The sequence below is a fragment of the Grammomys surdaster genome, unplaced genomic scaffold, assembly GCF_004785775.1.
Source record: "Grammomys surdaster isolate TR1022 unplaced genomic scaffold, NIH_TR_1.0 358, whole genome shotgun sequence".
In the NCBI taxonomy this organism is placed as follows: Eukaryota; Metazoa; Chordata; class Mammalia; order Rodentia; family Muridae; genus Grammomys; species Grammomys surdaster.
This window is the reverse complement of record NW_021604777.1, coordinates 597,533-611,570: the sequence shown is the minus strand read 5'-3', so window position 1 is coordinate 611,570 and position 14,038 is coordinate 597,533. Positions and strand designations below refer to the sequence as shown.

Genomic DNA, 14,038 nt, shown 5'->3' with positions numbered 1-14,038 from the left:
ATGCCCTTGGAAGCCAAGGGGTGTTTGGGGGTGTCACCTAACGTAGATGCAGGGATCTGCGCTTAGGTCCTGCAAAAGCAGCAGGTATTCAACCACTATGCCATCTCTCCAACTTTTTAAAGATCACAACTATTCAAGTAGATACTTAAGAAGCCTTCATAAACTCAACACTAATCAGATGCTAATGACATACAATTAAGAATGCTAAATAAGGCCGGGCAGTGGTGGCGCATGTCTTTAATCCCAGCACTTGGGAGGCAGGAACAGGCGGATTTCTGAGTTCGAGGCCAGCCTGGTCTACAGAGTGAGTTTCAGGACAGCCCGGGCTATAGAGAGACCCTGTCGAGAAAGAAAAAACAAAAAACAAAAAACAAAAACTAAATAAATACTAAGATATGTTATCAATCTGGAGATAAAAGGCTGATGCTAAGATTTAATTTCCAATTATATCTTTCTTCATTTTTCTTAGAAATTAAAATTTATAGGTGTCAAGAAGGCAGAGGCAGGTGCCAGCCTAGTCTACAGAGTTCCAGGACAGCCAGGGAGAATACACAGAGAAACCTTGTCTAAAAATAAAAAAAATAATTTTATTTGTTTTATGCAAATGGCCGTTTCACTTGAATGAATGTCTAAGAGAACATCTCATCTTCTGGAACTGTAATTACAGACAGTTGTGAGCTGCCATGGGGACTGAACCTGAGCAGCCAGAGCTGTGGCCGTTTCACTTGAATGAATGTCTAAGAGAGCATCTCATCTTCTGTAATCACAGACAGTTGTGAGCTGCCATGGGGACTGAACCTGAGCAGCCAGTGCTCTTAACTAGTCACATCTCTAGCCCTTAAAATTTGAATTTTAAAAAGAATTCTGCACAGCAAGTGGAAACTTCAAAGGTCAACAGCAACAGAATATAATAAACCATCTTATCAGGGTGGTGAGGAGTGTGTGGGTAAAACTGACATATTCCAAAATTTTTTGTCCCTATTTAAATAGGTTTTTTTTTTAAATAAATGAGACTATGGTTGGTAATCATGAGTATCAATAATAAAAGTTACTGGCATATTTACCAGCAGGTGCAAGGGCAGTAATAAACGCAAGGCAGATGTGATGTGGCAGGACTTCCCATTCCTTTATAAGGTCTTATACTTTACAAGAGGTAACTGTGAGCTCACTTCTCTTTGGACTCACAGGTCTAGTTCACTTTTACCTTCCTAACTGTATACTATGAAACATACAACTATTCATGAGTCTTTTAAAAAAGAATGTCAATTATTCTATTCACAATTGGTGAAAACACATCTTTTCTGGCATTTCTAAAATTATGACCATTCAAATTTGAATGCATTTCTGAAATAGACTTGTTCATCAGGGAAAATATACTGAAGTCCTGAGATTATTAATAAATCAAGGAAAGGCATGTGCAATAGCTGAAGAGCTAAAGCATTTAAAACAGGATCTTTGTATAGCAAAGCCTGATTCTAGTTCTTCGCCCTTGGGAAAAAGACCTCCTTTCAATACCTTATCTGGAAAAGAGTGTCCTCTCTTTCCTCAAGATGGCTATCCAAGTAAAATTAAACTATTTCAGAGACCTTCGATAAACGAACTTGTTTTAATTAAGACAATTAAGACACTTCGTCATTCCACATGCAAGAAATCCTGCAAGTGACCCTGAAAACACTATTAGGGCTGTGTATATATACTGAACACTAAAACGTTAAGGGTAAACTAGCACAGTAATTGGGCTAAAACGTATGGATACATTTACACTGTTAAGAGAGTACTCATGAGGGTAACGACGGGGTAATTTAAAGTCAAATTAGGCCTAACTCCAAATACTTCTTAGTAATTCTAAGAACGATGCTGGCTTATCCTTCCTGAAAAACAATCGGTATGATATTTAAATCCATTTTGAAACTTCAAGATTTCAATATGTCCACAACCAACTATGTGTCATTAATGCTTTTTAGAAAGCCTGAGGTAAAACGCATCATTAGCTCTACTTTAGATGTTTTGTGAATGCTGTCCACGTACACAGGAGAGAAGAAAAATATTTTAGTGTTCAGCACACAAGCCCATTATTCTGGCTTGCAAAACCATGGCCGCCGCCACCACCGACAAGCATCTAATGGAATTCCTGGTTTTAATCTAATGTCAAAAGGCGGCGGGTATAATGCTATAAATTAGGGGACACGGTGCACTTCCGTTCCCGTCCCGAGGGAGAAGCCTCGAAAGTACGCTTTGAGACCAATACCGGGAGTCTTCGAGTCCTGGCCTCAGTCAGGGACGCCCCTCCAACTGCAAACGAGGGTCAGCTCAGGAAGCAGCGGGGCAACACCTAAGCCTCGACGGGCTCCGGGACCCCGCCCCAGAGCTCCAGAAGTGCGAGCCAAGGAGAAGCCAGGAGTCTGGGGCGCCGCGGAACGCGAGGCCAAGGCGCGGGAAGGGCCGCGGCTGCGTCCAGATCAGCCACAGGCTGGGGGCATAGGGTGACCGCGTGTGGCCAGGCCTGCAAACCAGCGCAGACACTCACCAAACCATGCCGTAGGCGCCTTCTCCGATGTACGAGAGGTTGGTGTAGCGCGGCCCGACGTCGAACACCTGCCCGCGGACCATCTCCGGGCCCGCCGCCGCCGCCATGTTGGCTGCACAGCCGCCGCCGCCGCGTTGGGCTCAACGCTTCGCGGCTGCCGCTCTCGGCTTGTGCTGCGTTTCCCGCAGGAACCGCGCCGCCGCCCGTGTAGTCGCTACCGCCGGCGATCGTGAACGAGGAAGGAGGACAACACAGAGAAGAGAACCAACTGCGGATGGAACTACTGCCTGCCTTCCTGCCTGACGGGCGGGCAGCGAGTGGGAGGAGGGAAGGGCTCGCGTCGAAGGGCGCTAGGGCGGAGCCAAGGGCGTGCGTGATGATTGGCTTCTCCTGGCAGAGAGGGCGGAGTCTCGCGGGCCGGCGGAAGCAGCCGGGGTAAGGCAGGAGCACTGCGGCTGTGGGGGAGGGACGTCACGTGCGTTCAGAGAACCAAGCGCTGAGTAGCTCTAGAAAGCTACTTTGGACCTTAGGCATATCGACCCCACAGAGTCCCACCACTGTCCCAGTGCTGTGCCTGGTCCAGAACGAACTCACACGGGACCAGGGACTTGGCCTGAGACCAGAGGATTCACTACACACCAGCCACGGGACCCCAGAGACAGACCTCTAGGAATACGTGGCCCAAATTCTGCACTCTGATGAACTTAGACCATTGGAGTGAGACAGAAACCAAAAAGCATGACCCAGACCCAGAAAAATATTTTCACCCTGTAATGAGAATAATAAAAAGAAATGCCTTTTAGACATATATACAGATTAGTCAGGAACCCCACAGCACTCAAGGCTGCTCCTGATAACTAGAGCCCAGTGACATCACTCACGCAAGATAACCAGATACAGTCCTAGAACCCCATGATGCCCATTGGACAGAATATAAGCAGAGACCAAAAGCAATGCTTTGCTGTACACATCTGGAGAGATGCACCTTGATCTGGTCTGTTGCTAGAGAATCTCCCCCCCAGGATCCTGACCCTCAAATTAGAGATTTGTTAGACTCAAATTAGACTTCCGTTAGAGATTAGACCTGAACTGAAGCTGAGAGGTCACACAGGTGTATAGCCTTGGGGAGACAGGCTTAGGACTGTTTGAAATTCATTAGAGTGTAAACCTTGCATGACGACACTCAGCATAATAAAATATAACTTTTGTTATACTAACTACATATATCTACCTTCTTAGCTTGTGATACACACCTAACTGTGTGAGACATAAATAAGTGGAAACCGAAACACAAGACATTGAATCCCCTAGTTAGAGGTTTGTTCAAGAAGATTTGCTGAATACCTACAGCATTGGAGTCAGCCACACTTCCAGAGTGAAAAGACAGACAAAATACATTATTTGTACTTTAGTGTTGTGAAGAAATAAAAAGCCATGTGTCACGGCACCATATGATGTGTTTATAAAAAGATAAAGACAGAGGGGTTATGTTCTATGGAGGTGTGGTGAGGTATGGGGGAATGGGGTGCCTCAGTGGGCCCATGCAGAGGCATCTCTTCCCCATGAGGGAGCAGGCACATGACAGTATAGTATAGAATAGAGTTAATTCAGGGCATGAAGAGGGGAGTTAGGCAGGTAGTTGAGGCAGAGAAGGAGAGAGTAGAGAAGCAGAGGCCGTCCATGAGCACGTGGAGAGAGGGGAGGAGGGGATAAGGAAAGGAAAGAGGAAGGGAAGAGCCTAAGAGAGCAAGAGAGAAACAGACAGTGGAGGAGGCAAGCAGCCCCCTTTATAGTGGGTTGGCCTACCTGGCTCTTGGCAGGTAACTTCGGGGTGGAGCATACCTGGCTGTTGCCAGGTAACTGTGGAGGTGGAGTTTAGAAAGAATGCTAACACTGAAGGGAAGCTCCTTAAATAGTAAGGTAAAAAACTAAAAGGAGGAAGGCAGTATGGAGCCTCACACCTTGAATTGCACCACTTGTGAGACAGAGGCAGGTAGATCTCCTATGGATTGGAGGCCCCCCTGGTCTACAGAGTGAGTTCCAGGGTAGCCAAGAGTACACAGAGAAACCCTGGCTCAAAAAACCCAAAACCAATAAAAAAAAACTCAAAAGAGTTTCAGGAAGTCCTTGAAACTGACCAGATTCACTAGACTGCTCCCACCAGGGTAAGCAATAGACACTGAGAGTCCCTCTGACATGGAGCTCAGGCGAGCTGCAGAGACTCTGGAGACCAGCTACCTGGAAGAGGCAAAACCTGCCAGGTCCCTGGTAGTAGTTTAGACAAACTTACTTGGAAGAACACTCTTCAACTTCAGCAGTACCCACACTTTGGTCTGTTGTGAGCTCCTATTTGTAGTGAGGAGATGAGTGTTATGTCTCCCGAGGAAAAATTTTATCACAGATTGGCATACTGAAACACAATACAGTTAGATTGGCTGAAACATCTGAACAAGGTTTGGAAAACAATGCCAGGTAGTGGTGGCGCACGCCTTTAATCCCAGCACTTGGGAGGCAGGTGGATTTCTGAGTTCGAGGCCAGCCTGGCCTACAGAGTGAGTTCCAGGACAGCCAGGGCCTCATAGAAAAACTCAGTCTTGAAAAACCAAAAAAAAAAAAAAAAAAAAGATTTGGAAAGCAAGCTTGATGTCATGGGTCAGAACCAGTCACAAACACCACTAAACTGAAAAATGAAATTGGAATCTTAAACTTGGTGGGTGCCCAGAAAAGCAGAGATAATGAGATTGTGGGTAACTACCACTGTCTCTCAGGTACTTCCCTGCAAGCAGACTTCTGTGTGGCCAACACTGAGATCTAACTTAGAGACATCAAGTCTGGTCTTCTAGACATCAATAAAGAATGACTAGGCAATTCCAAAGATAAAAAAGTAAATCTTTAATAATAAATTGAAGAACTGGAGTGTCCTTTAGTGGTGGAGTGCATACTTAGCCTTAGGTTTTGGATTTATTAGTCTTTCAAAATGTATTAATCCATTCAGCAGAATCTATTTCAGAAGGCACCTAATATCATGGTTCTACTAAAATGTATTTTTTAAAGATGGATAGTATCATGAAATTAAAATCCCACTAACCAACATACAATTAGCAGCTGAAACAGTAAACTTATCTGATGACACAGAAGAGCAAGTCAGCAATATAAAAAGTGGACTTTAGGAAAGTTTACAAAATCATCAAATCCATTAAGAAAGAAAATAATCTAGGATAGTATTCCATGCCTTTAATCACATCATTTGCCCAGCAGGGCTACACACTAAGACCCTGTCTTTAAAAACAAGAAAGAAAATAATAGTTCAAACTATACATATCCCAAAAATAAAGCAGCAGGGGCTGTTAACTGCTGAACCATCTCTCCAGCTGCCAAAAGTTGCTACATTTTAGGGATAAAGAACAAACTAATAATATCTTAGCAGAAGATAAATTTACTTATTTAAAAAGCTAAAAACCAGCACTAGAATTGGGGTAGACATCAATAGTTGGAGGGAACTCTCAGAAGGTAGAGGTGATGGGTCAGGAGTTCAAGGTCATTCTTGGCTACAAAACAATTTGAGGCCAGTCTGAGCTACAGGAGATGGGCCCTGTTTCAGAAAAGAAAAAAAGAAAGAGAGAAAAAAAGAAAGGAAGGAAGGAAGGAAGAAAGAGAGAGAGAGAGAAAGAAAGAGAAAAACCCTAAATATTGATTTTCAGATTTCTTGGTAAAAATTTGTGTAGTAACTAAATGCTAAAGGGAAATAAAACAAGCCTGGCAGCTGTTGGAAGGTCTGATTGTGATTCTCCTTGTATCATTTCATTTACCCCAGTGTCTTAATTCCTCCTAGATTTCTGTTGCTCTGATAACACACACACACTCTCTCTTTGGTGTGTTTTGCCACCACGGCCACCACCACCTCCTCCCCGCCCCCACCCCCCAGGCAGGGTTTCTCTTTCTAGCCCTCTGTAGACTGGTCTCAAACTCAGGGCTCTGCCTGCTTCTGCCTCCAGAGTGCTGGGATTAAATGTCCGTGTGCAACCATGCCTGGCTCCGAACAACTTTCTTCTCTTTGTTTTTGCACTTGTTTATTTATTGCGTGGTGGGGTGGTGGAGGTGGGGGACAGGGCATGCTAAAACAGCAGGGCTGTAGAAGTCAGTGAATTATTTGTCATCTTCTACCATGTGAGCTCTGGTAACCACACTCAGGTCGTCAGGTTTTGTGGCAATCACCTTTATTTTCTGAGGCATCTCACTGGCCCAAGAATAACTCTTCTTGAGCCCCAGATCAACGTACTTACGGCACCTCGCAGTGCTATGTGACCTCCCACATTTACATTAGCTATATACATACAAACTACCAGTAGTTAATCGATAAGACCTTCGTTTCAATTTCCTCAGGCTTATGAAGGGTTGCAATAATACCCACCTCATAAACATGTCCTACAGAGTAAATAAAATAACACACAAAGAGCCTGGTGCAGAGTATATTATATACCCAATAAATGTTATCTTATTACTATCTATCCACCCAAACCTGTTCCTCATCTTGTATCTAGTGGATAGTGTTACCATCACATAAGTACAAAGTGGAACTATAGCTATGACAGTACCTTTAGGCTAGGTGTTGCTCTGTGGTAGAAGATTTATTCAATATATGGTTTACCTCACTCCTGACTGTAAGTACTACCAGTCACAAACTCTCACAGAATTTCACGTATATGAATATATTCAAAGTTTCTTTTGGTTCCATTACATGTTTGAGGTGTATGCATATATGTGCACGTGTGTATAAATGCACTTGTCTATATCTATAAATGTGGAGGCCAGAGGTTGACCTCAGGTGTTTTCCTCTTTTGCTCTCTGCTTTAGTTGTTTTTTTGTTTTTGTTTTTGGTTTTGTTTTTTTTTTCCCCGAGACAGGGTTTCTCTGTGTAGTCCTGGCTGTCCTGGAACTCACTCTGTAGACCAGGCTGGCCTCTAACTCAGAAATCTGCCTGCCTATGCCTCCCAAGTGCTGGGATCAAAGGCGTGCGCCACTACCACCCGGCCTCTGCTTTAGTTTTTAAGACAGCTGCTCGCTGAAACTTAGAATTCTCATTTCTACAACACGTGCGGGGGTTGGGGGGGCATGCTTGCATATTGCTGGGCCAGGCTTTTATGTGGTGCTGGGGATCTGAACTCAGATTGTCCTGCTTTTGTAGCAAGCATTTTACTGACTGAGCCCTCTCTGCAGTCCTAATATTTCTTTAATATATTTTTGTTACTCAAAAGTATGGTTTCCAGACCTAGCGCAGCAACAGCAGTAGCAGCAGCATCAGCAGCAGCAGCAGCAGCAGCAGCATTTCTGAGTGTGTTGGAAATGTAGTATCTCTGGCTAGAAAAATGGCTCAGTGGTTAAGAGCATTGATTGTTTTTCCAGAAGACCTGAGTTCAATTCTCAGCAACCACATGGTGGTTCACAACCATCTGTAATGGGATCTGATGCCCTCTTCAGGTGTGTCTCACGGCAGATTCAGGAAATGTAGCATCTCAGGCCCTATCTCAAACTTCCTGAATCCAGATCTGCCTTTGAACAAGACTCCAGGTTATTTAAGTATACTTGTAAAGTTTGAGGAGCAAAGATTTTGTGTAACCACTGGGTTAGTTAAAGCCAGTTGAGGCATCTCATTGAGTCTGCACACTGTTTTGACTCCTTCCAACAGTTGTTTCTCCTTCTCCTGGGATTGGTCTGTCTATAACAGATTTAGTCCTATACATCCCCTGACTCCCAACTTCCTTTTCTCTTTTTGCTCCTGGGGATTGAACCTTGTGCCTTACGATCCTTTCATACTTCCCAGATAATCAGGAGTTTTGGCTGGACCTTTGAACTGATATCAAGATAGCAAGGAGCCAGGCAAAAAAACTATGGTTGGTAAAACAGATTAATAAGGTATGATACCACATAAATGATTTAAAAGCTCTGGAGGGGCAATAACAGTTAAGTGGGAACACTGACTGACAAAACACTTCAGTTAGGAGCTTGAGAGATGGCTCAATGGTTAAGAGCACTTGCTGCTCTTCAAAGGATCCAGATTCAATTCTCAGCACACACATGATGCTCCCAACAGGATCTGTTATCCTCTTCTGGTCTCTGCAGAGACTGCACACATGTGGAATGTGTGGGCAAAACATCTATATACATAGAATAAAATTTAAAATTCAACCAACCAACCAACCAACCAACCAACCAACCAAAACCTCCTCCTCCCCCTGCTCCTCCTCCTTCTCCCCTGTTGCCCCCTGCTGCTGCTCTTGTGTTTGCTGGATTGCTGGTTTGCTATTTTGCTGGATTATTGGTTGAAAATATCTTGATGACAAAGACTAGACTTGACCCTAGGAACTCAATGCCCCTAATCAGCAGGAAGTTGTCTTAAGAGATCTATGAGCCCCTTCCCTTCTAACCTTCTTTCTTGCTACCTAGTGCTGAGGGTTGGAAGGGTGGTAGTTAGAAGAACCCAATAAAGTAGCCAAAAAATGCAGTCACAGTATGTAGCTTTGAATAGGCTTGGTACATGATACTCAATAGTTACTGCTTCTTTCTGTGTAATTCTCAAAAACCTAGTTTGGGATTTTAATTTCTGGCCTAGTGGTCTTCATTAATATCAAGTTGCTTCCTGATCTAAATATTTTTTCTTATTTTTATTTTTTATGTGTTTTCCTTGCATATATGTCCATGTACTACACGTTTGCCTGGTGCCCTTGGAAGCCAGAAAAGGGCATTGGATTCCAAGAGACTGCAGTTACAGATGATTGCTAGCTGGCTCCTTTGGAACAGCAGGCATTGCTCTTAACAGCTAAGCCATCTCTCTAGATTCCTGTCCTAAATATTTTAAAGAACTGATGTATTGATATGCTTGACATGTAAGATTCTAATTTAGAAATCAGTGCTTATGTGGCATGTGGTCGAATTAACCTATAGGAGATTTCAGTGTGTGACTTGCCAGCTGTTGCTATCAGAATTATGAGAACATTTTTTTTTTCGAGACAGGGTTTCTCTGTATAGCTGTCCTGGAACTCACTCTGTAGACCAGGCTGGGCTCGAACTCAGAAATCTACCTGCCTCTGCCTCCCAAGTGCTGGGATTAAAGGTGTGTGCCACCTCCGCCCGGCGAGATAGAAGTCTTAATAGGCAGGAGTCCCTTCAGTTGCCAAGGACACCAATGTGCTACGCTGCCAGGAAAGTAGAGCCAAAATAAACCCTTCCCATGAGGTGATTCTGTCAGGTATTTTGTACAAGTCCTAGGAAAAGTCCACAGTGCCCCTTCATTATTAGCTTCTTATCAGAATGTGATACTCTCATTCCACAATCAGCAAACCGTTGTCAATACACTATTCTTTACTGAAGCCCATACTCTATTCAGCTTTCCTTAGTTTGACTTAAGGTCCTCTCTGTATTTGAGAATAAGGAGCCACCCAGAGGATTTCTCATGCTCCATTGGGAGACTGGGTCAATGACCTATCAGCTGTCATCATAGTAAAAAGCACGACCACCATAAGTGGTCAGGAGTTATTCATGTCACCTTGGAGGCAATGAGTCCTCTTCCTAGTCACAGAGGGAGCTGTGGATTACATTCAGGTCAGCGCTGCAGCAGACAGCAGGGAAAAGAGTGTGCAGGCCACCTGTCTTTGGGGCCCAGGCGTTCTGCTCTCCCTATCTAGCCCGTCATCACAGAAGCCCTCCCACGTTCCCTCTGCCCACTGTTGCATGTTTTTCCCAAGAAATTCTCCATCTTTCCAGTTCTCAAGCCAAATATAAGCATCTTCCTCAACCTCATTATTTTTGAGAAGGAATTTATTGAGGCTCATTATTTTAAAGATGTCAGTCCATCCATAGTTTGAGGACGGGCATGGCTGGGCAGAGCTGTCACAGTATGGTTGGGAGCAGAGAGAAGGATGCCGTCATTTAGATGGTTTTCTCCTTTGTGTTCTGTCTGGGTCCCCAGCCCATGGTGTTGATCCTCTCACAGTCATAGTGGATCTTCCCCCATCAATTAATCTCTGGAAATCCCCTCATCAGCACACCTCCAGTCTGTTAGATGGTAATAACTCCAGTCAAGGTGTCAGTGAAGAATAGTCATCACATGTAGCTCAGAGCTGCTTTGTCCTCATGTCCTCTTTTCAATGAAGATATTTCGACTGCAAGGAGGACTGCAGAGGCACAGATCAAGACGTCTCAGAGGAAACGATAACAGCAACTGGACTAGAAGCCATTCTTGTGATATTTTGGTGAAAATATATGGCTTCTTCTGCCCTGGTTAGGGGATGTGGAGGTCCACTGCCTGAGGCTAAATGTAAAAGTAATCAATTGATTTCTTTGGCGGGAAAGATGTCAAGACAGTCTAATGTTGACTCTGTTGTCTAATTATCAACAATCTCGCCCATTACACAGTGAAAAAGAGCAAGTGGAGAAGAAAGAAATGGAAAAAAAAGTGTACAGTTTGAAAAAGAAAGGTATCCAGAAAATGAATGTTGCAGCCAAGGCTTGTACAGAAAGAGATAAGGAGAGTAAGTGGGGGCCTCCAGCACTGGAGCGCGGGGAAGCTGGCCTCAAGCAACGACCTGCCCAGCCAAGCCAACTGTGAGAAGGCTGAGAGATTGTCTGCTCCTACAAATGTGACTTAGCCAAGGGACTTCTACAACTAGCAACTAAACTCGACAGTACTGTGCACATGACACTGACGTTGGATTCATGGAGCATACATGAATAATGGGGTTGTGTGAAATCCCAAGAGGGAGTTGCATAAAGTCGTGAAGACTCCGAGATGTTGGAGATGTTTAGATATATGAGTGTTTGTCTATCTGCATATCTGTGCACCAGATGCATATCTGGTGCTTGTAGAGGCCAGAAGAGGCCCTCAGATCCCCCTTGAACTGTAGACATAGCCATAGTTGTGTGCCACCATGTGGGTGTTGGGAACTAAACACAGGCAGGTCTTCTACAAGAACATTTTCTTAACCTGGGCAGGGCACAAACACAGTCCCCCAGTACTACAAATTACATAGTTGAGTTTCCCACACTTGGAAAAATTGAAGGGGTCAGCACCTGCAAGTGCAATGGATAAGCTTCGCCCTCGAAAAAACATCTTGATAATCATGGTGTTTCCCCTGCCAGGTAAGTATAACAGAAACATCTGATAAACACACAAGACTGGGTTTCCCTGACCTTGGCTGTCCTAGAACTAGCTCTAAAGACCAGGCTGGCCTTGAACTCACAGAGACCTGCCTGTCTCTGCCTTTGCCTGCTTCTCTAGTGCTGAGATTAAAGGTGTGCACCACCATCTGGCCAACAGGAGTACTTTTAATCACTGATCCATCTCCAGGTGTGTATGTTTAGACATGTAGTGTCTTCTTGATGGGTTGTTCCCTTTGTCCATCCAAAATGGCCTTTTTATCTCTTCTGACTAATTTTAATTTGAAGTTATGTTTTATCAGATATTAGAGTAGTGACATCTGTTCTTTTCCTGGGCTTATTTGATAGAATACTTTTGTCTATGTTTTCACCGTAAGGTTCTGTCTACTTTCAGTAGTTAAGTGTTTTCCTTGGAGATAGAAAAAGATGCATGCAGTATTCTGATCCAATCAGCTAGTTTCATACTATATGCTATGAACTGAGTGTTTATCTATACCTCCAACATTTCTTATAAATGCCGAAACTCACAATATGGTAGCATTAGGAAGTGAGACCTTAGGAGGTGACTTGGCAGTGAAGGTGAAGCCCTCAGGAATGGGATGAGATGCACTTATAGAAGAGCTACAACCAGATGTTTTGAACACAAGAAAACTCTATGAGAACAACAGCCACAGAGGTAAGGAGCAGACCCTCAGCTGACTAATACATCCTTCAATCTGTTCCTTTCTTTTTTAAAGTCAAAGCCTCAGTGTGAAGCCCTGGCTGGCTGGAATTTGCCATGTAGACCAGATTAATCTCAAATTCATAGAGATCCACCTGCTTCTTCTTCCCAAGTTCTGGGATTAAAGGCATTTGTCACCGTGCCTGGCTTTAAGGTCTTCCTTCAACTTACACTCTATAGCAGTGGTTCTCAACCTTCCTACACACTGCAACCTATTAATACAATTCCTTATGTTATGGAGAGCCCCACCACAAAAATGACTTTTGTTGCTACTTCATAACTGTAATTTTGCTACTGTCCAGAAAAATAATGTAAATATTTGTTTTCTGATGGCCTTAGGCCACCTCTGTGAAAGGGTTCTTCAACCCCAAAGGGGACATGACCGACAGGTTTAGAACCATTTACATTATTGAGTTCTAAAGCTGTACTAAAAAGTCATAATTTAAGCCATCTTTCCATGTCATTTTTGTTTTAAATGCAATGAAGGATGGCATAGGGTACACTAACCAAGTTCTAAGCACAAAGGAGATTTATTTGCTCCAGAGGGACAAAGGGTAGAGTAAGAGATAACGACAGTTCAAGGAGGAAAAGGGGAAGGGATATTTGCCTTGAGGGAAAAATTACAGCCTCTGGGTAGAGAGGAAACACACTCATAGGCAAATGGGAGTTTACAAAGGGAAAGGGGAAACCCTGTGTTAGGATGAGGTGTTTAATTTAATTTATTTATTTTTTGTTTTGTTTTTGTTTTTCGAGACAGGGTTTCTCTGTATAGCCCTGGCTGTCCTGGAACTCACTCTGTAGACGAAGCTGGCCTCGAACTCAGAAATCCGCCTGCCTCTGCCTCCCAAGTGCTGAGATTAAAGGCGTGCGCCACCACTGCCCGGCTGAGGTGTTTAATTTTAATTGGGCATGTTAATTAGGTGAGCCAAAGTGGCTTTTGATTAATGGACTTCAATACTTTGACAGCTGAACTTTGGTGGTCAACTTCAGGAGGAAGTGGCCAAATAAGGGAATGAACCTTGAGGAATGGAATGTAATGGCTTTTAGCATAGGGAGATGTAAATGTAGCTTTTATTTCCTTAGATGATGGATAAGGTGAGGGCTGTACCCAAGTTGTGCAAATACTCAGTCTGGGCTGAGCTCAGAGCATTGTTTTCTTCTCTGTTCTCACTGTTCTCTAGGCTGAGGCTCGAATGCTTTTAGGCTCCATACAATCTAATCTTCCAAGCTGAGTGGCTTCTCTTGGCTTCTGCCTGAATTGCTCTGCTTGGCCTCATACTAAGTTTGGCAATCTGTTCTAATCTTCTGGCTCCTTTATCATTCTCTGGCTTGTTGTCTTCCATGGAGGTTAGAAGGGGGCTTCAGATCCCCTGAAACTGGAGTTACAGATTGTTGTGAGCTGCCGTGTGGGCGCTGAGAACAGAACTTGGGTCCTCTATGAGCACAGTAGGTGCTTAACTGCTGAACCATCCTTCCAGCTCCTCAGTTGTGTATGTTCTCTTGGAATTCATTTAGGAGACTGTTCAATCATCTTTGGATCTATTCAGAAGTTTGTATCCTTTTTGATATCTTTGAACATACTTATAATCATGGTTTAAAAATCTTTGTCTAGGATTTTATTTAAGTTCCTAATTGAG

General features: G+C 43.8%; 1 protein-coding gene and 1 non-coding gene across 4 annotated transcripts in view; both read right to left on the bottom strand.

Annotated features, from left to right (window-relative positions):
- Positions 1 to 2,869, bottom strand: part of Mapk1 (mitogen-activated protein kinase 1) — a 63,995-nt gene extending 61,126 nt beyond the window's left edge. For 2 of the 3 annotated variants that reach the window (XM_028779650.1, XM_028779652.1), the window contains exon 1: positions 2,528 to 2,649. In XM_028779650.1, coding sequence (XP_028635483.1) covers positions 2,528 to 2,634 — 107 coding nt within the window. In that variant the 5' untranslated portion in view covers positions 2,635 to 2,649. Of the gene's footprint in view, positions 1 to 2,527 lie in introns of all 3 variants that reach the window. The other variant, XM_028779651.1, reaches the window with a different exon arrangement.
- Positions 2,870 to 11,507: 8,638 nt separating this feature from the next.
- Positions 11,508 to 11,670, bottom strand: LOC114631363. Its single transcript, XR_003712942.1, has one exon. It is a non-coding gene; the product is annotated as a U1 spliceosomal RNA (small nuclear RNA).
- Between the last annotated feature and the right edge of the window lie 2,368 nt (positions 11,671 to 14,038).